This window comes from Pseudopodoces humilis, chromosome 2 (genome assembly GCF_049639895.1).
Source record: "Pseudopodoces humilis isolate 2021_Gansu_Grassland_sample_001 chromosome 2, ASM4963989v1, whole genome shotgun sequence".
Classification (NCBI taxonomy): domain Eukaryota; kingdom Metazoa; phylum Chordata; class Aves; order Passeriformes; family Paridae; genus Pseudopodoces; species Pseudopodoces humilis.
In genome coordinates, this window is record NC_142201.1 from 38,181,327 (window position 1) to 38,205,902 (window position 24,576).

The 24,576-nt window shown below is 41.6% G+C and overlaps 2 protein-coding genes across 6 annotated transcripts in view; one reads left to right on the forward strand and one right to left on the reverse strand.

Annotated features, from left to right (window-relative positions):
* GGACT (gamma-glutamylamine cyclotransferase) overlaps window positions 1-11,629 on the forward strand; it is a 30,002-nt gene extending 18,373 nt beyond the window's left edge. For all 4 annotated transcript variants that reach the window (XM_088051155.1, XM_014251271.2, XM_014251275.2 and 1 more), the window contains one exon: window positions 8,351-11,629. In XM_088051155.1, coding sequence (XP_087907281.1) covers window positions 8,368-8,841 — 474 coding nt within the window. In that variant the 5' untranslated portion in view covers window positions 8,351-8,367 and the 3' untranslated portion in view covers window positions 8,842-11,629. The remainder of the gene's footprint in view (window positions 1-8,350) is intronic.
* Window positions 11,372-24,576, reverse strand: part of PCCA (propionyl-CoA carboxylase subunit alpha) — a 274,540-nt gene continuing 261,335 nt past the window's right edge. For both annotated transcript variants that reach the window (XM_088051153.1, XM_005516806.3), the window contains 2 exons: window positions 15,017-15,094; window positions 11,372-11,716 (listed from right to left, as the gene is read on the reverse strand). In XM_088051153.1, the coding sequence (XP_087907279.1) occupies window positions 11,648-11,716; window positions 15,017-15,094 (147 nt within the window). In that variant the 3' untranslated portion in view covers window positions 11,372-11,647. The remainder of the gene's footprint in view (window positions 11,717-15,016; window positions 15,095-24,576) is intronic.

A 24,576-nucleotide genomic window follows, 5' to 3' on the forward strand; every position in this document is an offset into this window, starting at 1 on the left:
GCACCAGTCTGTTTCTGCATCAGAGACCAAACCAGTCTTTACCAGAAAATAAACATTTAATTTGACACATACAAATTAAATTATTAATTTATTTATTAAATTATTAAATTAATTTATAGGACACATACAAATTGGAGATTTCTTGTCTTGCTTTGACTCTACCAGGCAGGAGAATATTTGAGAGTTTGGTTGGTACATTTTATGGATTTGAAAGCAAATACTCCAGTGCCTTGCTAAGTGTAATTTTAGTCTTGTTTGGATGTCCCCAGAACATGTATTTGTTTCTTCTATGTAGAAGATAGGAGGCTAGTAAATGTATTTATTCTGGGAAAAGGATTCATTCCCTGTTGCTGAAGAAGGATGTGAGGTATGTTTGAGACTTCCTTGCAGGAATTTGCAAGTCATTCTTAGAGAGCAAAAATCAAGACCAGGACAGTTGAAATAACTCATTAATTCTCTTTTCATGATGATCTGTGACTTGTTCTGTAGTAAACTTGTTACTAATTCCTAAAGAGAAGTGATATGACTCGGTGGGATTGAAGTTAATTACATACATCTGTCCATGGTTCTTTGTAGTTTTGATTTGATGTCCTGTTTTGGTTTGTATTTTCTAGCCTTTTATTATGTTAGGAAATGGTGGAAGAGATCTGTTGCTGAGATACAGATTGGGTTTTTATTTCTGACTTGTATTAAGTTGCAAGCTGAAATTCACTTTAAAAATCTTTTTGTTGAATAAAACTGCCCAGATAGCTTATCAATGTAAGACTTGCATATACATTTCATTAATAAGACAAACAAAATAACTGTAGTGAATTAGAATAGAGTCACAAAATCATTTAGTTTGGAAAAAGAGCTTTTGAGTCCAACTGCTTACCCAGCACAGCCAGCTACATCACTAAACTATGTCCCTTAGCACCACTTCTACACATCTTTTAAATACCTTCAGGGATGGTGACTCCACCAGTTCCCTGGGTTCCCTGGTTGACCTGATTTATTTTGTTGCCAGTATGACCCATGTTAAATATTATGCTTCTCCACAAATTGGATTCATAGACTGAAAGGATGGTATAAGACTTCCTTCTTAAAAAAAAAAGTTCCACTTTCGCTTCTATGCACTTTTAGTAACCTCAGCTCTGGTCCACTAAATGTCAAGGAGGGCCTGTCCTCCTTCCATCGCTACCTAGCAGCATACATACAAATAAAAAAGCATTACTGTTAGTGTGACTTCTGTGTGTATAGATATACTTTATTGTCCACTACTCCTTCTGAACCTCAAAAAATTTGTATGACCTTGCTTCAGAGCAAATGTCCTTGGCCATTATCCCACACTATCTGTACCCTTTCTGGTGGAATATTTAAAATAGTGTTTGCATTTAGATCTGGTGTCTCCTCCAGTACAGCTTTTAACTTTCCTCTCTCCTTTCCTGGTGGCCACTAACACTTCACAAGCAAAGCATGGCTCTGTGTAAAAAATCCTTGTGTGTGTATGTGTGGTTGCAGCAAATGCATATGAATGATCTTTCTTTGACCCTTTTAAGCAGCCCATACTTTCCCAGGAATCACGTGTTGGAAAAAAAACCCAGTCTGTTGGGTTTTTCTGATGTTTAATTTCTGCCACATCGGTCAAAGGTTTGTGTTTTAGTAGCTAGTCCATGCTGGACTGGCATAGGTAGCCATTTCTGGAGGAAAAATACTACAGTGTAATGTGACGCTGTTCGTAGAATTATACCTGGATTTTTCTGTTTGGCTCACTTAGCAGAACACATTTTGTTCCCTGAGCATCTGGGGAATCCCTGCTCTCATAAGGTTTGAGGAGCACTGTGTTGCAGTGTCCCCTCCACATGGTGTGCTGCAGGGCTCAGGCACCTTGACTCATCCCAGGGAGGCATCCTGCTACTGCCTATGGAGCTGCTGGCTGGAGTGGCCTCTATTCTGTCAGGATGTCCAGCTACTGCCTTCCCAGCCAGCCACAGAGCGAGGCCTGAGAAGCACCACTGGGTCTCTCCTGGGCAGAGCTCATTCTGCCTGCTGTCCCTGCCATGGCACCTCCACCGAGCAGCAGAAAAAGCATAAGATGGCTTCCCGAGCCGCAGGCCCCTGCCAGTGGGAGGATGCTCTTGCTCACCAATGGGGCTTTATAAACATCTCCCTTCCAGACTCAGTCACACTCCCAAGGGACGCTGCTGGGCCATGACCTGGGCACCTCTCCCCTCCTCACAGAGGATCATTGTGCAGCTGTTCCCTCATTTCCTTTGTGGAAAGGCACCTCACGATCCCACACAAGACCCCATCTTTTCTCTCTTCCCGTTCTCTCTCTCACCATCCTTTCAGCATAGAAAATACATTCCCATGCTTAGGTACTCAAAGTGTTTGCCGTGTTCCACAGGCCGGGATGATCTTCTCGGTCCAAAACAGCGAACTGACCGCTCTGGGTATTGGCATGTAAATTAATGTGCTGACCTTGCAGGGAACCCATCCAAGCTGCAGGCTCTGTCCCCAGTTTCAGGATGTCGGCAGTTTGAAACTCTGGGCTCTGTTCTGCATCTCAATGATGGAAACCACTTCAAATTCACCGTGGCATAGCAGGGCTGCCCTATCAAAAGTTGTTTTTCTACTTTTTTCCTGTAACAGCAGTCTGGCATTTAAAGCTTATGCTCCATTCTTGTGGGTTGTTTTTTTCTTCCTTTTGTGTAGATACAACAGTGTAAGCACCTATGTTAAAAGTGCAAAGATGAGATAATTTTGTGTATATAATTTAAACTAACTGTAGTGTACTTAAAACTGCATTGTAAGGACCCACCATGCTTGAGTGGGATTTTGAGAAGCTACCTAGTCTCTTGCCTTTCTCTAAGACAAGAATAACTGTAGCATCCATGATAGTTCGCGCAAGTTTTCAAGAGTTCCAGTTTTCAAGGCTTCCACACTGTTTATTGATGTTCAGTAAACACACTTCAGTTGGCACTCAAGACTAAGATGCTTGAGGTATTGCTGTGCTCTTCTGAAACATCAGTGTGTTGCTCAATAACACTCAAAAAGGCATGGGGAGAATGGAGTGAGAGCAAAGGACGAGACGTGGTTTCTCTCCATGTATATATTCATGGTTTATCCTTAAATATTTCAGTTCTAGTTTCCCTGTGTCAGTAAACCATAGGAGAATCAGTACAGAGTGCTTCTTTACTGAGTTGGTTTGTTAAATATACGTGGACTTGTCAGCCATCAAGATAGTGAGCACTAGGAAAGTATCTGGTGTCACAGAGGAGGTGCACCGAGCCCCCTGACTCAGGAAGATGAAGCAAGCAGGCATCAGGGACAGACCCCACAGTAATCTGGCCTCATGCACACACAGGGCTGCCTTCCGTGCTGCTGCTGCTGCCATTGCTGACACAAAAATGGGCATGAGAGCTCACAGGAAGAAAAGGCCTTTACACAGCACAACGTTCATCACTTTGACTTGGGGAGGGTCTGGATCCAAGTCTGGAAATGCATCAATGTTGCCTTGCCCTGTTCTTGTGCTGTGATGATGAGGTATCTGTTGTTGACCACCCTAAGACAGAGGGCACTGGGCCCTCAAGCTTTTTGGGGTCATTTGTTACAGTTGTCCTTATGCCTCTCTGTTCTTAGAATTAGAAAGCTGTTCCTATCTATGTTAATGATTCTGTGCAAAAAATTTTGGCTGGCCTTGTGTTCTTGTATGCAGAGAATCAACTGTCTCTTCTTAAAACCTTTACCCATATTTGTAGGAGATTATGCCCCATCTCATCAGCTCCCATTTAAGCTCCTGCTGGTTCATTTTTGGTCCGAGTTAAACAGTTCTGGACTCAGTGCTCTGCCCTGAGCTCTTTATAAATATTTCAGTCCACAGGTTTCTGATTTGAGGTCCAGGACTTTGGTTAAACTTGTACAACATGTCCTAATATTAGGACAAAACAGTCAATACTTACTAATATAATTTTCTCTGGAGGTGGCAGCTTTCCCCCCTTTCCTCTCAACTCAGTTTGTCCGCATCAACTTCTGGTTTTTTCATCCACCTCTCCTTGTCCTGATGCGCTGCCAATCCCCTCCAGTCTCTGCACTCTCTAGAAATTTAGCCTGTTGATCTGTCTAATGTGTCCAGCATGTGTTCTGCATTCCATCCCCAGCATTTTTTTGCATGTGGTAGTTTTATCTGTTTGCCACTTTGAGACCTCCTTAAAGTCACTTTGGGAATTACTCTTTTGGTTAGTAATAAAAACGAATCTAATGCATTTTCTCAATGCAGTACAGTTGGAAGTGATTTGGAATGTTTTCAAACAGACAAAAGGCAAATGTTTGCTGTGGTGACAAAGGGGTACAAAGCATGTGAGCAGTGCTATGATTGATGCCTGTCCAGTGAAAGGGCATCCTTACTCTGCCTCCTGGCAGAGACTTACAAGATGCTCCAGCTTAAGCACAGGAGTATTTACTGGTTTGGGGATATGAGTTATCCAAGGTAGAAATGAAAAGAATCTGCAGAGGTTAAATGGAGTTTGAGGTAGTGCCCAGTAGCATCCAGCATGGCCCTGGTTACTCCAATACTCTTGTTTGTTTTCACAAACCAGCACCTCACAGCTTTGGAGTGGGTGACCGCTGCGAGGAGACCATAACCTCTTGATTTCAAAGGAGCCATCGTTTCACTGGTGCCTCTGTGGTTAATGTAAGAAAGGTGTCTTGCCATAAACTTTTTCCGAGGTATTCAGCAAGGTTGGGAAGGGGTCGGCCGAGGCAGGAAGCCCTTGTCTGTGCTATAAAGAAAATAGCAAGCAACAAAATGAAAGCATCAAAGGACCAACAGGATGCGGTCCCAGGAGTCCTCTCTGGCATGTTAGTCCTTCTTGAAAGTTAGCATTGAGTGAAGAGTGACCTTAAAACTCCCTTCATTCAAACAGACTGGGCTCAAGTTTAAAGTTCAAGGCATTTTGTTTTTTCACCTGTTTCCTACAGTTTTTAAGAAACTTCTGAAGAATTAATGTGTAACTATATCTGGTCACAGAGCCAATGCAGAGAATTTTTCTCAAGGGAAAATAATGTTACTGTATGGAGCGAGAGAAATGGATACTTTCTGAGTTAGGTTTTATTTTGTTGAAACTTTTTCTCCCAAACCCACTGTGAGCATGATTGCAAACAGCCCTGGAGCCAGTGTAATGCACAGCTCTGGGGCCATGCTTTTTTTTTTTTTTTTAAAGAAGGAGCTGATAGGGTCCTGTAATGGTCTGAATTGTGCTTAAAAAAAGAAAGGTGTTTTTTGCCAAAGCTGCTGCTGCCACTTGGGAAGCAAGGTCTTGCTTTGGGCACAACCTGGGAGCAAAGAGCCTGGTTGCAGCTTCATCTGTGAATGCATGGTGAGTGAGCCAGCAACTGTCCCCATGGTCACCCACCCTTCTCTCACCCTGCTGGAGCTGTTGAGCCTTGAGAGGGAAAACGGAAGCCCTGACCCAGAACTCCATTGGTGGGTGAGGGTGGATGTGGATACTGCTGCCCTACCAGCACTAATGCCAAGTGGCAACCCCAGCTCCTAGCTGGCAGCAGTTGTGAGCCACTTTTCACCTACCTGTGTGATGCTGAAGTAGTCCCTCTATTTTCTGATCTTTGCATCTTGCCTGATAAAGCAACTAGTTACAGATCCCACAAGCAATCTGGCAGGTCATCTTTCATAGCTAAAAGAAATACTTTGCAGAGATGATGTACAAATTTCACTCGTGTTTCCCCATGCCATTAAATTTTAATGATTCTGGTATGAATTTTTCATGAAAGTACTTTCTGAATGGGTTTGTTTAGTCCTGGCAGCTAATATTCAGTATACGTCTGGGCGGGTTTTGTTTGGTTTTTGGTGGGTTTTCTTTTCCTCTCAGGTGGTTTAGTGAAGGTAAGAAGTGTCAAACTGGATTAAGTGAGAAAAGGCAACTTCTTGTTGGTGATTCAGCAAGGGGATGCCATCTATAACTCTTTTCAGCTGCGTGGTGGAAGCCTGTGAAATGACCCTCAAATACAATTCTGCTCTGTGCTCTCCTGCCACAAGGTGGCTAAAACTCTTTTAAAAGCCCAGGATTTCCGAGTGCTTTGAGTGATGCTAATACATCTACAGCCTTTCTGCAGTGCAACACACGGCACACTGGAGACCAGATTTATTGCGCAGAAAATTGTGTATGTCTTATTTATATGGAGCAGTGATCAGGAAATGTTATTGCCAAGTTTATTTCAATCCCTCCTTGGCTGGAGGGCTGGGCCTTGCTTTGTTGGTGGTTTTTTTTTTTAATAGAAGAAGTCATTGTGCTCAGCCCATCCAGCGTGAGCGACAGGGCCTCTGTGGGGCACAGAAGTGCCACTGGGAGCTGTGGCTGAAACTTCAGATTCCTACTCCATCTCTGTTTGTACTGCCTGCTGAATCAATCTGCTCAAAGGCTAAATCAGAAACACTTGTCCAAACCTGGGTTAGCAAGTTCCTTTGTTGCTCTTGAATTCTGTGGACCCTGCACTAGGATGATGGGTGCCTTTCTTTAAATGGGTGATGTTTCTCAACGGCCAGCTGCTGTGCCATCAGAAACAGGGAAGTTGTTTTCACCAGTTTCAGGAAATGGTGACACTGTTCTCTGTGAACTTTTTGGAAGCTTATCTCCAGCTGTACAGTAGGGACAGAGCTTTTGTTTAATGGAAATGAAGCGTATCTTTTTCTTACAGATGCACCACTCACTATAGAGCTTTTTATGTGCGTTTTAGGTTTCCCTTTTTATTTTTTAACTTATTAACTCTGACAAGTAACCTCTTGGTTGTGAACAATTTAATTCACAATTCATTTTTCTGATTCAAAGTGAACACGAGTGCCCTAATCCCCTAATGGGAATTAATTGCATGTTTCAATGCTTAACTCTGATCCTTTCTCAATCCCCACTGGGACAAGTTTCTTCCTGAAGGATCCGTGTTTGTTATTCAAAACACAATCTGAAAGGTAATGATTTTTCTTATAAAAGAGACTCGGGCCGACTGAATATTAATGCTCTTTTTATTGTGAGGGAATGAGCTGCATCCAAGAAAAAACCTCGTTTATGTCATGAAGGATAAATTACTCTGAAGTATATCTGATAAAATACAGGGAAAAAATCAGTGTGTTCTTATTCCCCTAAGTGAAAGCAGTTTGCCAGTAAATGAAGGCACACACTGCTTTTGCTTGGAAAGCTGTATTTTGATACAGAGAAAAACTGTTTGCTTCACCAAAGGGGAAATTGCTTGGCTACTGAGGATTTTTAAATGATACTGTTCTCGGCCAGCAACACACCCTTTTGGATAACTGACCTAACCTAACAGTTTACTAAAATAAGGGTAAATTGCAGAAAATAGATTAAATTTCTACTTCCAGTCTGGTTTTAAATATTTCTTGAACTTGAAATACATTATTTAATGACACCCTTTCTGAGAGGAGCTGCATGGGCTTCTTGATATCAGGTGCCTGTCCCAGCCAGATGACTGCGGATGAGACAGGCTCTGCCCAGTCAGTGACCACAGGTAAAATGTGGGAAAACATCACAGTGCAGGAACTGCTTCTACCTCTACAGAAATGATGGAGGACAAACGGCACAGTGTGAAAAAATAATGCAGGAACTATGAAGGTACCTTCTCCCCCATTACATTTCAGTAAAGCCAGTCTTTTATCCCATTTAAACCAATTTTGAGTGTTTCATGCTCACAGATAAAATAAATGGTCATTCAGGGTCTGTTTTCAAGAGGGAGCTCACACATGTGCAGACCAGCTACTTGAGGTGATTTAACACTTTGGGGTGTCTGTCTGGGGAAGAGGAGGAACATGGCCTTACCTGGTCTCTCTGCCAGCAGTCTTCCAGTTTCTCCCCTGGCCCCACAGCTTGCTGTTCAGCATTTATCTGTCACTCAGCAGGCAGGACCTCAGCACTGGCATTATTGCAAATCCACCAGCACATCCATGAGATGAATCCACACCAGGTTACACTTGCTTTTGGGAGTCACTGAGCACGACACCACACACTTGCTGCAGCACAGCTCCCATAATGGTGAGAGAGAGAAAAATTAAGAAAGATTTAGAGCTTTTCCTGGGGGTCAGGGATATGTTGGCTGATGCTTGGGATTCCTTAGAGAATGTTAATTTGGTTACAGCAAAGAACTGCAAAAGGCTGACTTTTTTCTAGTCTCTGTTTTTCACTGATGCAGTTGTCTGAAAAGTTTCAAGATACTTGAATTGAGTATGATACTTAAATGTGGTATTGGACTAAGAGACCACTTTTGCACGTGCCCAAACAACTCTTTGTGTTGGAGGTGCCTTGGCAGGGCACTGGCCCCATGAGTAATGTACTTCTTTGTCTTTCAGCGGCTTTTGCAAGTACGATGGCCCGTGTCTTCGTCTACGGCACGCTCAAGAAGGGCCAGCCCAACTACAAGCACATGATCAACACGGCCAAAGGCCTAGCGAAATTCCAAGGAAGGGGCCGCACAGTGGAGAAGTACCCGCTGGTGATTGCAGGGAAATACAATATTCCTTACATGCTGAATATCCCGGGGACAGGCCACCACATTGCTGGGGAGATTTACTCTGTCGACGAGCAGATGCTGCAGTTCCTGGATGAGTTTGAGTGCTGCCCAGACATGTACCAGCGCACCCTGATGAGAATCCAAGTGGTGGAGTGGGAAGGGAAGGGCAGCGCGGGAGAGGCGCGGGCAGCGGCCGACGGCGTCCTGGAGTGCTTCGTGTACAGCACGGCCACGTACCCGCCCGAGTGGGTCGGGCTCCCCTACTATGACAGTTACGACTCCTCGGGGAAGCACGGCCTCTCCTACGTCCTACGGGAAAGCCGGGAATAGAAACGGGAGGTGACGCAGCCCAGCTGAAGACATAGTGCTAAGCAGGTGTTGCTCGGTAACCTCTCCAGGAAAGCTGTAATACCTTGTTATTAAAATGCAGGAGCTCTTGTAACCCTCCCAACCCAGGAGCCTTGGCGCTAGTGTTGAAGTCCTGTAGGCCCAGAGCTGCAGACTCCTCCCCAGGCAGTCAGTGTCTTCCTGAACCCCCCAGCCTGCTGCAGGTAACTGGCTTTGCACCAGGTACGAAATAACTGTATGTGCACACCGGCTCTGGGATCTAATTATTCCCTCAACTTCTCCCTTTGCCTTGGTGCATAATAATGGAAGTCAATGAAAGGCAGAGGAACAGATTAATTTTTTTTTTCCCCTGAATTGACAAATTTTCTTGCACTAATATCTGAAACTGATTTAAATGTCTGCAAAGTAAAGCACAACTCCTATTGAATATTGACTTGTAATGGGTTTAGTAGGCTACTGCATGTAAACAGGGAAAGCTGATCAGATAACTTGGTGCTTCTAGACAAATAGGAAATTGCTGGAGAAAATGTAAAGGTCATTCTTACTCTGCATTGCAGTGGGATTTTTTCTGAACTGGAAAGGTGTATTTTTAAACCAGGTTTAGTTTTAAAAGGCACTGTCAAGAAATACTGAGAAAATATAAGAGAGTTACATTTAAAATTGTATTTTTAATTTTACATTCTAAGCACTTGGGGTTCCACTTCCATTCACTGTGTGACTGTAGGATTTGGGGGCCTGTGTGTCTCTGTGTGTGTGTGTGTGTGTCTGTTTTGGGGGATGTGGGGGCTGTTGGGGACCAGGAAAAGCAAATGTACACTGGAGCTGTTGTGAGCACTTACTGTCAAGGTGACTTTTTGCCAAGCATTTTAATGCATGTCTTGCAACCATATGCAAACTGAGTTTCCTAATGGGGGGAAAAAAATTATATACATTATAAAAATATCCAAAGGACCTGTATTGTGATTATTGCAACATTTAAATTGGGGAAAAAATACATAAAGAAGACTGTTGTGCCCCTGACCCAACCAACTGTGCTGGTTTCTGTACAATCTGGGAAAATTGTAGCTTTCTGTTGTTACACTCCTGTGCCTTATATTTTCCTTCAGCTGCAGTGTTTGGTACAGATAGATTGTACAGTAGCCAAAGCTGCCAAAGGGATGGGAGCAGGCATTGTATGCTGCACAGTGAGCCATCAAATGCAGCAAGGATACAATTAAAAACAATACTGTACTTTTGCTTCTTTTACTACTGCCAGTAACCCTGTGATGGCCAGAGGAGATCCGGGGTAGGGAATCAGCCTAAACTTCAGCAGTGGTAGGCTCTGCAGCATCTCATTTAGAAAAGCTTTTATGTCGCTGCAATAAGCAAAACAAGTAACTTGATAGTAGAATACGTGTGTCTCTTTACAATACTTGTCTGTTTAGGACAACCCGCAGAGACTGAACTGTGCTCCCTTGGGAAGGGGTAAGATAGCAGTGAGGAGACCTGTAAGGAGATCTGCAGGGTCTCTGCCTCAGTTTCTCCAACGGCAAAAGCATTCGTTTTCCTGGAAGGCAGGTACTATCCAAACACTCTCCTTACTCACCTTGATGAGTTTTATAAACTAATTCCCTAAGCAGATCCCTGGACTACATTTCCCCCCTTGGCCATGTGATGTAGTTAATTAGCAGTATCTCAAGAACAGGAAGAATGCCTCTTCAGTCAGAAATTTCAAGCAGAATCAAACTTTCCTGGTTGAACATGAGTTACCAGGCCTGTAATCGACTGTTTTCATCCTTCACCTTCCAGTGAAGAGCCCAGGAACCTCTGGCCACAGGGTTTCTCTCTGGGAAGCAGCAGGACTCTGCACACCCTAGGCAAGAAAATGAGAGCACGCCTGCTCCACTCCAGGGCAGTGGTCAAGGTCCCTTTGTCTCCCTTTCCTGTAAGCATTCCGAAGTCCTACTGTTTGCTCTTAGCAGTACCTTGGGGCAGCTAAAGAGCTCTGAAAACAGTGCCAGATCTTTCTGTAAAGACATGCAGTAATCAGTATCAAGAAGATAAGGGTGGGGAAATTGAGTATGGAGTTCAAAAAAAAGAAGACAATTCCCTTACAACTTTAAACAAAAACACATGAGAAATATCTGCACTAGCAAAATAAAGCCTCAAATCTGTAATTTAAAACTAATCTATACAAAGCATTAAAATACAATAATATATAAGTATTTATAATATATAATAAATAACTGTATAATAATTTATTATTTGTTAATAAATAATAATTCGATAAAAGCATATCCTAATTTGAAATAAATCTGATCAGAATTTAAGCCATTGGTGGTACTTGTGCAGCACTTATACAGAGTAAAGAAGAACTGCTCAGTTTGCTCACTGGTTAATTTTTCATTCTTGCCAGCCATTCTGTACAGCCTGGCTGGGGCCTCAAACCAGGGACATGGCTGTGGAGAAGACAAATCAGGTTTTTGGCTTTTGTTGTGTTTTCTTTTTTTTTTAAAAAAAGAGGCTTTTCCTGTTTCAAAGCAGAAATGGTATTTTATTGATTTTATTTGATCCTGAAAAATCAAAGCATTACAAAGGTTATGTACAAGTATTTCTGGAAGTAAAAATCTGGGATCTGTTGCCAAGATTGAACATCTGTGTTTGCTGTCTTAACCACTGATACAGTAAATATGCCTGTATAAAATCTCGTGCATAGTACCGTCCGTCTTCTGTGTTGAATTGTCTTAATGTTACTTTACAGATAAGAATAATAAAGGCTTAGTTAATTCAACAGTGTGGAAGCAAGCTTTCATTCCAGTTCCACCAGCAGATCTTCTTCTCCAACGGTGTCACCAGCTTTGCAGTGCACAGCTTTCACCTAGGGTACAGAAAGAGCAGAATTTAAACCCTTCCTCGATAGCCTGGTGAAATAAATGGCTTGGCTGAGGTGGCTTGTATTGCACAGAGCGTTGTGTCTGCACGCACGGGGTGATGGCCACTGTGCAGTCTGAGGACACCGCAGGGACACAGAGCCACCTGTGCTGCAAAGGCCTCCAGAGCAGTTGAGCACTTGACCTCCAGTGCTCAGAGCCCAGCTGAGCTCTGTGTAACAGTGCTTGACAAATGGTGTCCAACCCCATCAGGGTATTCAGGCACCTACCATCAGCTGGTTTGCTTGCAGCAGAGATGCTTGAGGACCTGAACGTCAGATGGAGATGCCACTTCTTAAAATTAAAAAGCACCTTTTTTCAGCTGGTTGCACTTACATAGAGGACAGGCTGATTCTTCAATACTCATACTGGGACGTTGCAATGAAAGATTCCACCATTTCTTTAATTACAGTTTTCACACATAGCAGAATCTTGGAACTGCAGCCATTGAAGTGGGTTTCTCTCAATCACCAGAGAGTTGGGATAGATGATTCAAACCTGAATTGGGATCCTTTAACATAACTGAATTTGGCAATGGGCTACCACTGTCAAATAAGTGCAACTGAATCTGTAGATGAATTACATACTCCCATGCAGATTCCTGAGTTTTAAAACACTGACATCTTACACTAGTCCCTCATTTCCTCTATAAAAGGCTGCAACATGTTTGAATTCCCTTTCAGCACATGAAGCAATAGAAAATATTTGAAGCTGTATAGTTTGCTTCCAGTATTAATTCAGAGCTCACACTGACATGCCCAAATCCTTGTTCAGCAGATAGCTCATTTTAATCATCCAAACACTACGCTGGGCTCCTGAAGGAAATGCACAGCATACCCCAAGTACCAGGCTGTGATGGACATGCTATTGCCCACATCCATGTCTGACAGTCTAAAGCCACGTGAGCTGTAAGCAGATCTCTGCCTCTGTAGTACAGGCACACTCACAGCACTGCTCCAGAAATGATGCTGAGCACGGGCAAAGACAGCGTGATACGTACAAACAAGGGCTTTATTTCTAAATGAGTAGCTGGGCAATGTACCCAATCTCTGAGCCTCAATCTTCTAGGAGATGAAAGCAGTGTGAAAAAAATTCTACCCCTTGATTTTCTTTTCCTACAAAGCCAAGGTTCAGCAAACATCAGAGCTAACCGGTGTTTCAAACTCCCCAGCGATTTCTGCCGTGCAGCGGGGCCGGCTCCTTGTCCTGACCCAGGCACAGCTGTCTTGTAGAAGACAGGAGGCTCACCAATTCCTCTCCAGCTTTCTCTCATTTTTAAACCACCTGCAGCTGGAGTAAACTTGAAGTAGATAAAAACAAGCCACTTTTCTCACAGTTACAAACAGGAAGATGGGGTTTGATACTGAAAAGGAATTCACGTCAGGAATGAAAATGGGAATGTCTTCCAGCTGAAGACAAATGAACTGAGTTTCAAAACACAGTTTCAAAGCACCAAAACATGGACTAACAGCCTGTGCCAAACATCCCATTCCTGTGGAGAGGCCAAGTTATTTTAGCACTCAGAGCCATGACTTTGCACTGCAGAACAGGCTGAATTCTGTTTAGCAGCTTCATTTCTACACAGCCCAAAACTTTTGTACTTATTCAAATTCTTAACATTCTAAAGGTCAAATGATGTGCTTGCTATTAAAATGGGCATGCCAAGGGGACATTGCAACGCACACGAGGCCCCCTGAATGGCCTGTGCACCTTTCACATCCTACCTTGGAGGATTAATGGACCAAACACAAGTTTTGTGGCATCTGTACTGAGAAAGTGGGAAATATTTATTATTAGGAGAAGTACAAGCAGGATTGTAATGACAGACCCATGGATTGCAGAACACCTTGGTGGGAAAGGGAAGGATAAAGTGAAAAATAGATGGGGTAGGTGGGAGAGGGAATGGCATTTTATTTACAAATATGACTTAAGACCAGTGGATGCAAAGAGCGGCAATAAGGGGTTAAATAACAGCAGATGAAAAACTAAAGGCTTGGAAATATTAATCAAGTGAGAAAATAAATTATATAGAAATTAATGCATGAAATAAAATAATGAAGTGGTAATGTTAGAGCAAAAGCAAAAGGAACATACTCCTTCTCTCAGTACTTTTTTCTCTTGAGACCCAATTTTGCACTGGATGCACTGGAAGAGGCAAGTCCTGGGACCCAGCCTCGGTGACAATTTTAGAGCTGTGCCAAAAAAGCCTTTCTTGTAAACACACAAACAGTCCTTGGCATTGAGAGCCATCCTGAGATCTCAGCGAACCTTGCCAGTGGCAAACCCCGTCCCTGCCCGCAGGCTCAGGCTCCCTGCTGCCTCCATGAGGGTGAGGGCTCCTGCCCTGGTGTTTGTGCCTCAGAGAGAGCAGGGGGGCTTGGGCCCAGGCAGAGATGGGCTAGGGCAGGTTAGGAAATAATGCAAGAGAGGAGAATATATAATCCAGATCCAGACTATGCTCTCCCATTGGAAAGGATGGATCTGGGCCCCACGACTAGGTGATGGTTTCAGGCTATGAATTATAATCTGACACAGGGATGCTCTGAAGTCCCAACTTGAGGTCTGAGAGTCCTCAGACCAACTGGGGTTTAGGGCATGCCCTTGTCATATAAGCTTAACCAGCTCCCTGCCCAGAGTGCTGGTTTTGGCACATCCTACACTGTAGCCAAGTCCCAGCTCCAGGGCTGCAACGTTGATTACTCAGAAGCAGGACAGCCTAATGCACAGCCTTGCAAAGCTTAACAAATGTGCAGATCTAGGCTTGATATTTAACAGTTACAATAATAAAAAACTCCTGTTTTTTCTCTCCTGCAAAATCACTTTCTATGCCTTGTTCTGGGTGGTTTTTTTAAACGTCAAATTACTTGCCATTAAATAATTAACTGGCAAAGAGAGCTCTCTTCTTCAGTTGCTCTCTGGAAAGATGAAATTTGGAGAAATGGTCTGCAACACCTTTCAATTCAATCTGGCATTGTAACATCACAGAAAACAAATCACTTAGGAGAAAGAGAGTTACATGAATTTCTGAAGCCAGTAAAACTATTTCCTGCTGTGCTATCTAAGGCTCGGAACTACTTAACAGCATTCACAGCAGATGCAAATGTTACAAAATTAAAGACACCTCACTTTGAAAGACTTACAACAATCAGACTTAATTTCTTAACAACCAGAATCCTCCTTTTTTCCTTTTTAAATTCTATCCTGTTTGACAAGTTGCATATGGTTTTAAGTGACCTAAGGTGGCTTACCTTGCCTGTTTTAGCAGCAATCATACTGTTCTGCATTTTCATTGCTTCAATTACACAAATCTCTTGACCTTCTGAAACCTGGTGAAATTCAAGCAGTACAAAATGAGGACAGAGGATTTGAAATGTTCTAAGTGTGATGATTCTTATGGAAAATAAAAGGATTATTTCATTAAATGCTATAAAGACTTCCAAGACACAAGTCAAGTCAGCCAGTTACACAGTCACAACAGAAATGACAATCACAAAACTGGCATCAAAATAGGTGGGGAAAAAAAAAATCACCTGCTTAAAACTATCACCCCAAGCAAACTTGAAAGACTTCTCTTCCATCCCATCCATCCACAATTCTACAGTTCACACCACCACAGATCCACATCAATTAAATGCAGAGCAAAATTTAATTTGTGCATTTTTGGCTGGGGAACTTCTGCTTTGCTTCCCTGGCACAGGGCCCGCAGATGCTCATACTGATTCAGAAGCCAAAGGTTCCTTGGCAGCTGTCTGGGGGAGCTTGGGCTGGAAGGTCCAGCGATAAATACCCAGTGGGCTGATGCTGAGGAGAATGTCACACCTCTGCACATGGCAGCCTTTGATGGTGGCTGATGACTTTGGACTGACAGAAAGGAGCACATCACTGAGAAGCCACCAGCTCTCATCCACAGAAGAGGCACCATGGAGACAAATGCATTACTTTCACCACAGCTCAGAGCTCTTAAAAGGAAACACTAAGGTCTCCTCTTCTTGTTTGTTTGTGTCCTCCCAATAGGCATGGGCAAGCTCAAGGTCACCAGGAAGCCACTGGGCTGCTCTGCTGGGCTCCCTGTGCCTCCCAGACAGGTCCTCCCTCCAATGTCCACCTTGCACAGAGGAAACTGCCACTCAGGGCTTGGCATTGGTTGTGGAGGCTGCCTAAACACGAGAGGCAAAACGGGATTTGGAATTTACCCAGTGGAACCCAGCCATCAGCTAGTCATTCCACAAAGACTATGCATGCCAGAGAGGAAGGGTGCCAGGACCTACATGCCAGGATTTAGGACCTGTACACTCCTATGGGATGCCTGCTTCCAAGTGCCCACTTCAAGTCTTTTCATTGGGCTCTTTTGCAGGTGGAGTCTGCTATTCCCTCATTACCCCAGCAAGTTTGGGATGCTTTCCCTCTGATGTCTAAGTTTCATTAAACAGGGTAATCTGAAGCCTGCAGAAATCTGGTTTATGCACTGTTAAATGTGCCAGTGCCAACAAAATGTTTGTTTATATTCACACATATATACACATAGATATATTTCTCTAATTATATGTAAAACTAATAATACATATTTAAGGACAAGTGTGTACCACTTTGGAGGAATATACTAATAGACAGATGTGAAGTCACAGATCAAATGTACATTGCATGAAGAACATTCCAAAAATTTAAGTAAAGCTGTTTTTTTCACTTAACTGACTGAAAAGCACTGACACCTGCCTATGGATTCTGAGCAAAACAAAACCATTACATTAAAAGGTGCTTACACACCATTTCTCTGACAGATTGGCAACAACAGTATGAGGGGGTTTTGGAGGGTAAATATGGAAAGCATTTACTCTGGGAATATGGTGTACTGACTGGATACAGAGAATAACCAAAACCCAACATTTACGCTGCAGAAATTTCATCCTGAGCTTCAGGCAAGCACTTAAGTCGTTAGCAGGTGTCCAATTTGGTGAATAGTATCAAAGACTTATTCTTTGTCCCCAGTTATTTCCCCTCTATTCCCTTTCCCTGTCTTTTGTCTCCTTCCTTCCACACCTGCTGCTCTCCCCATAGCCTAGTCCCAGCAGCTCACTCTTCCTTTCCTTTCTTCTTCTCCTCTCCTTTTCCCCACCTCATTACTTTTCTTCCATCTACTCTGAACTTTCCAAACATTTCTGAGATTATGAGGAAGCAATGAATATCAATTTTGGATTCAAAGAGAAGGAAAAAAAATCAGGCAAGAAAATTTGTTGGAAGAGGGTTTTTTTTAAATAATGCTATTATTAAAATATTTATTTCAGAAACAACTTTGCCACCCTCTGGTTAAGCTCACCTATCAGAGAGCCAAGAGCACAGGCCTCTAGAGTTTGCTGAAGATTGAGATGCTAAGGACAACATATCTGAATTCAGTGGCCTAATTACAAGGCCACAAGAAACTCTCCTCGAGCAGTTACTTTTAACTGTAACAGGGCTTCATCAGGAGGATGGTGTGCAAATGAACCAGTCAGCAATTATCTAAACAGAGTTCTGGAAACACATCTATGGGAAAAGTACAGAATTGTCCCAGTAGATCTAAAGCATGGTGCTAAAATGGCAGGATGGAAATATCCCTTAATCTGAATTTCTTCTCAGTTTCCCCTCTTTCTCAAAAATAAAGTTTTTGTGTTTTATATAATGCCTGCTGAGTTGATGACAAAGGACACAGTGTCTGGGAAGGAAATAACCCCCTCGACCCACAAAATTTATAGTCCGAGTATCCAGTTAACATCTAGTCTTACTAATTTGAAAGGAAGGAGGCGCTTTCAGCAGGTACCACGTGTGAAAATGCCATGTCAGTACTTCTGATGATGTGCAATTTGTTGAAAATTGGTGCAAGTGTCACTTAAGCACAGAAGTTTAATTACTGTTCTTATGTTAAACCTTTACAGCTCCACTCATTGTGTTGAAAAGCGACAAATCCTAAAATGAGGCACTTGTATCTCTCTTTCCTCTTTTTCAGTCTTTTGGGCATTGTCCAATTTCTTTCACTCTATAATTGCACATATCCTTTTGCCTGTTATTTAGCCTCCAAATGAAAACCGCAGAGATGTGTACAAGTTCTTGCTGCCTAACTTATTTAAGGATTTATCTGGACCATTTTTAATGCTGCATTTTCATCATATAATTTATTGCTTTCAGTGGATGGTAAACCAGTGAAAACCACCATCTTTACATTTCCATTTAGAGAGGTCTCAGTGATGACCCAAATCTGTCAAAACAGGCAACTAAAATCAAACAAAAAAGCTCATGTATTTGAGCCAAGTAAAGTAAAAGGGCTCCTTTTCTTAAAATAAATTAATCTCAGGTATCTTTCACAGGGTTACACTACAGACAAATCGACCTTTACATTGTTCAGTACATCAAAATAAATGAGTGATTAACTGCTAGACCTGCAGTCTGTATTTTAGCAGTTTATTTCTGCACGGTGCAGTTCAAAGTAGCTGTTCAGTTTTGTTCTCCAGAGAGTGAAAAGGAGAAAGAAACAGAAAAGAGAAAGGGGAAAAAAAAAATACCCTTGAGGAGGAGGGTACTTAACATCTCGATGCTGCTAACAATTGTAATGTGAATTTGGGAACAGTCAATGGTGCTGTTTGAGTAACTCAGGGACTGCACGGTGGTTGTTCTCTCTGCTGGCCAAAAGGTTACAGAGAGGACAGGGAACTGTCTCCGGTCATTTCCCAACCAAGCAACTCACGCCACGGGGTGGAAGCAGAATGTGAGAAGCAGCAACGCCGACCTGCTCTCATTGCACCTACGTGAGGACCACAAAGACTATCCCCACTCAGAGATAGGGCTCTTTAAAGCTCGGGAGCACAAAAAGACGGCGCACACCCGAGGGCATTGCTACCACAGGATCTTTGTGAATATGGTACACTTTCTGCAGACTTTTGTGCGTCATCGGATAAAGACTTAATGATTGTGACAGGACGTCTCCCATGTTAGGCTTACAAAATGGTCACAAGCCCCACAAGTCTTTCTGATAAACCCAATGGGCGCTGATGTATTTCCCCACTCTCTGTCTAATTGGTGTAAAGTTTGCAGATCTGAATCACCGATCTTTTATCCAGCTTGCTGCGTCCTCTCCTTTGACATGAGGTCAGGGTTCACATTCGCATCCGATTATCGAAGTGGCACTCATTAACCGGCAGCCTGCCTCGCACCAAAATGAGTTCGCTGGAAGGGGAACTCGGCCCATTTACTCAGCAGATTTCAGCATTTTAAGGAGGCCTGAATGTCACACAGTATTGCTACGTTTTGAGGAGTTTCAGACATCTCCAGCTGATGATTAATTGTGAGTGATGGGAAATAAAATCCAGTAAAGCCAGCTGCTTGCCATGGTCGGCAAAATTACTATAATGGATATAGGCTGCCAATTTTCCAGTTTTACTGGCAAGTCTTCCAAGTGTAATTAAGGGAAGTTATAAATGATATGGAAATCTATCAAGTCCCATTTATTTTCAGAGGACTCTTTCCCCTGAGACTTTTATCTTCAAGCTTATAGTTTGCTTTGTTGTGCTAATGATTTAAACCACTTCTTATTTCTGATTAAAGCCCCCAATATCCTTCACAAGAAGTTAGATCCACTTTATTCAGAAGGATTTAAAGAAACAGAAGCCTTTTAAAAGTTGTGTTTGTAAGCTGTGCTGAGCTCCCACTTCCTCTGTGGAGGCGTAACAGAGCATCCTCCATCTTAGGCACCTCACTACCATCTGGATTTCCGCTTCTGACAAACTCTGGGGACTGGGAAAGATTTGGTGGGGAAGAAGGGAGAGAAAAGAGTGACTAATAATAATAATAAAAATATATATCTAAAAACCTACTATCAACAAAACCCCAACTTGCCTCCCGATCCTAAACCCCCCAAAAACAAAGATCGTAGGTGCTGCTTAGACACCAGACATTTAGCACAGAGTGGTGTTGCTCACTAATGTTGTTTGATTTGGAATAAAAGCATGAAAATGATGTGCAAAGGCCTAAAATTGGAGATGTAAAGGATGACTGCACAGTATTCCATTTCTCAATTTCATCCTTCAGAGCCACAAAATGGGGGTGATACAGTTACTGGATGAGATTTACAGTAACAGCTGTGGTCTTCCCACACAAGGGAGGACCTTCTAATGGGCTAAGGTCTGTTTTGAACAGACGGGGAGTAGCAAAACAAGGTTCCCTATTAAGAGTGTGCAGTAATATTCCTGATAAAGAAAACCAGTAGTGGTAGTCAGATTGCTGTAAAAGACCTAAATCTCCTTTCATTGTTTAAAAAAAACAAAAAAACAAAAAAAAAACCCAGAGCTATTTTAGAAAGTGCTAACTGCTAAATAAATGAAAGATATGTAAATGTAAGGGTTTGTTTTCTTCTTTAATCTCCTCCCTACAAACTGTAAAGAATGCATAGGAACCAGTGCCAGGGGCATATGGCTTTCTCCTGTGCTGAACATTCATACAAAAGACAGGTTCATCAGTCATTGGAGTATCTGGATAAAAAATTAGCTCCTGATGGATGGTATTTAGAGCTTACCTGCTGCTAGTACATTACCAGAGAAGCACAGGTTTTGAAACCCACATGACATTAGAAACTGCAGACCATGAAATACCCCACGTGCAGGCGCGCTCATAATGTACGCCAGGTTATACAAAATAAGAAATAAGCTATTTAAACCCTCTGCCTAAAATTGGGCCCGCTGCAAGGAACCCTGGGTCAGCCCTACACAGGCCAATTAATGCACAGCATCTGCTGTATAGAAGCCGTGCATGAAGCACTTCCGAATGATTTCAGCAATTAAAAGAAAACTGTTTCCTGCCTGTTTTGACAGCAACTGTTTCAATGCAAGAGTGAGCACCAAATCATTGTGTGCAGCTGAAAAAATTAAGTCTCTTTTTTTTTATCTTGTGAAAAGGAGGTGGGAGGGATGAAGATTTCTTACGGAATCGGATCGTTCTTTTGTTGTCCGACATTCTGTGTTTTTCTGCCAAATTAGACAGAAGGCTCCGAGGGTTTACGGGGCCCTCTACAGTATCACCTTCTGGTGCACTGTGGCTCCCTAAAAAGACGGATCAATATCAACCCTGCTGATTTGCCTACAAAAGTGAAAATCCCTCAATTACATTTTTAAGACCATTATATTTAGAACACAGGTGCTCTGATGCGTAACATTTTTAAGGCTCTTGAAGCTGAAGTGGAAAAAAAAACAATGACAGCCCTAAGCAAATAGGAGCTTAGATTTGGTTAAAAGTGAAGTGAGAGTTGTATTTTATTGGTATCTCCTTCCTCATCTTTGGGAAGACACCAGTAAACATCACTCACAATTTCCACCATACTGCAGCTTAAGTCCCTGTTGAACGTTTTAAGTGAAAAGGGACAATGCGAGTTAGTGTCATAGGAAAGAGAGTTATCCTTTCTCGTAGCTTTCTGCAAAATAATTGCAAATATGCATCTTGTTTATGTTTCTGCAAAATCACTGAGCAGTGAATTAAGTATGCATTCACTATTTATGAAGATACTGGGAATTTTGTTTGTTTGTTTTTCAAACTTAGTCCATGCTATTATCATTCCCTTCCCAGATTCTTTTTCTCTCTGACTTGTTGGCAATCTGGCAGCCAGCATCCAACAAGAAAACAAATCAAGAGGAATTGGATGACCAACAATTGCAATTCCTTGGCATTGTCCATTACCATGTAAAATAATTAGTGCAAGTTTTCTCTTCTTTCCAAATTAACTTTGAAACCAGAGCTACAGAACTGCAAATATAATTAGCAGCAATTAATAGTATTTGACAAATCATTACTAAACTTTTTTTGCCACACTCCTTTAACGAATGAATCTGAACATAGCACATCCCACATCTTCTGACCTCTGACTAAAGGGCACTGATGTCCCCCTGACAGCAATCAGCACTGGTCATTGCACTCCCACTTATCCAAAACACACTGCCCCAACTGTCTCTGCCATCCCAGGGTGCTGGGGAAGTGATAAGCAGGCAGAGCACTTCCGGGGCTATTCTTCTGCTAACTCAGCCCAATCTGTATCAAACAATGTTTTTAGTAACAGCTAAAAAGTTGTTTATTACTTGAAAAGGCAAAGCACACAAAAATAATTTAAAAAATTGTATGAATTCAACTCAAAGGATTAGTAGCATTTTTCCTCCAGGAGGAAAGTCTAAAAATACTGACTATTTCTAACTCATCATAATAGGATTTTCTTCTTTATTACACCATATTCAAACACAAATCTCAGCCTGTGCAATTGCAGAAAATATATAATAAAATCTTTGTTCAAGTCAAATATTAAAAAAAAATACATTAATATATTATGAACTACTATTATAGTTAATTTATTTTTCAATGTAACCACAGCTATTACTTGTGTTACTATGTGCAATACGAATGGAAAAATATTTGAACAGTTTTACTCTGGAAATTATACAACTGTGAAAAAGTTTTCACTTCCTGTTTACCAACACAAATTTTTTTCCCCTAAAAGATAAACCCCAAGAAAATTGTCAAATACATAGAATCATAAAAGCTATGTAAGGTTTGTTATCATATTTTGTCAAGTTTGCAAATTCCCTTCAACTAACAAGTGGAGTTTGTATTTGCTCTGAAGAACAAGAGCAAGGAAAGGAGGGAAAGGGTAAGGAAAAACAACAAAAGGAAAAAAATGTTCATACACTAGAGAAAAGTAGTATTTGAATTAAATAATATCTTACTAAATTATTGATACCCTATTTACCCAAACAGAATGTGGAACTTAAGCAAACACGTTTTTACTGTTTTAACCTGGATGTTGTTCCTGTGCTATGAAGTCCAGTTAGTATAAGATTAAAAAAGAGATTTTTTTTTAAAAAAAAGGTTTTCTGGTCTGAATGGCAAATACAACTTTAAACAACACACAACTGCAACAATGGATGGCAACAGGTAATGTTAAAACTTCACCTTTGTTTTCACAAAAATGAATGAAGTAGTGACAAACAAAATTTAGAAAGCTCTTTTGTTTTGTTTTTTAGTAGTGAGCATTTCAGCAGTAGAGGTCAAACAAAACATTTTTCCGATAGCAAAAACTTCCCAGGCTTGTGAGATGGAAAATCATGAATAAAGGTCTTTTTAAAAACTATTTTTCTAAAGAATAACAAGAGAAATTGAAAATAAAATGCATGCAGCTGAACTGAAAGAGGAATGAAGTTTAAAACTTTTTTCTTTAATTACTTTTAAAAGGTAGAATGGGTACTTTTAAAAGGTAGAAAAGTAATGTCTTTTGTAAGTTGTACAACTAAAAAAGCAGCCTTCAAGTTACCCAATTTTGAAATTACTGAGACAATTAGCATCTACATTTAACAGCTGACATTTTGGTAGAAGAAAGTTCATCCCATGCAGTATTAATGCTCATGGGTACACTAGCATCATTCTGAAATCATAAGGAATTTTTATATGAGAAAAGTACATTTTAAAAATTGCTTGAACGGTGATAATTTCCAAAACCTGGAGTAATCTTAATCTACTGGAAAGAGAGGAAATTTAGAAACTTCGGTGAAAATAATTAATTGTCCTCTTTCTTTAGCTGTAGTCCTCAAAGACTCAGCAATACTGGGGTGCTTTCCTTTTCCATATTCAAGGGTAGGGGGAATCATTAAAGTGATCTAGACTGCCAGCTATTAGGCATTAGCTTACTGACCAATGCTTAGCTTAGTAACCCACCTGTCCTGGCTAATGTTACTAAAAAGAGGAAACAACCAACAGAAACATACAGCTAAAAGAAAAACACCTTTGCATTCCTGAGACACAGAAAACTGAAAAAGCAAAAACTATGTTCATAGGTGAAAACATAGCAAAGGCTTCAAGGCAGTTCGGACAGCTAAGATCTTTGTTTCTGTGGACAAATTTGGAATCAGTAGTGAGAACACTTTGGATGTGTTTCCTTTAGGAACAACAACATTGCTTTACCTGTGCAACCATTAGGATCTAGATGTTCCCCCACTCCTGCACTTTCAGTGCACAGAATCCTACATGCACAAAAACCACACCAAACAACACAAAGAATTATTGTCAAATGCCCACCTGTATCCTGCCCTCTGAGTAAATAAAGGAATTTGTGCAGCTTTAGTAGTTTTTATGGTGCTGTCTTTGTGGCAGATGCAGTAAGATTAGAACCATGTGCAGTGCCATCTCTGCACTCCGGCATAAAAATCCTGCTGTGTGCTACCAGGGTCAGCAAAAACAGAGTGAATTACTTGCCTGGACTCTTGAAGTCCAGTGGTTTCTCTGGCCCAATGGCACCATGAGGGACCAAAAAGTAATTCTCCCAAAACCAAATTTCATCCTAATGAACATGATCATTAACAACTACTTAGAAAACAAATACACAAACACTCTCATTCCCCAATAAGGGATATATTTCCTGTATTAATGGGACTGTGTTATCATGAGGAATGTAATCTAAATTTAAATCTTCTTTCCCTAAATAATATTAACCTTCTTTCTAGTCAGCCAGATTTCTGTTTCATTGTTTATGTTGCTTTCTGCTTCTGAGTGCCTTCATTGTGCTTCCAGGAATAACTGAGTGACAACTAATTACAGTCTTCTGATCACATGAAGGAAAATAAAGAAAGTAGAAAGTAACTAAAAACCCAAAGAAATTGGCAGCATCACAAGTTCTGCTTCTCTCTAAATGACAAACAGCACTTCCCCACTGTGTTACTAAAATCTACAGATCATCTTACAGACAAAAGAAAATAAATTCCTTGCATATGCAATATCTTTTGGCAAAAAATGAATTGAAAACTGCTTATCAGGC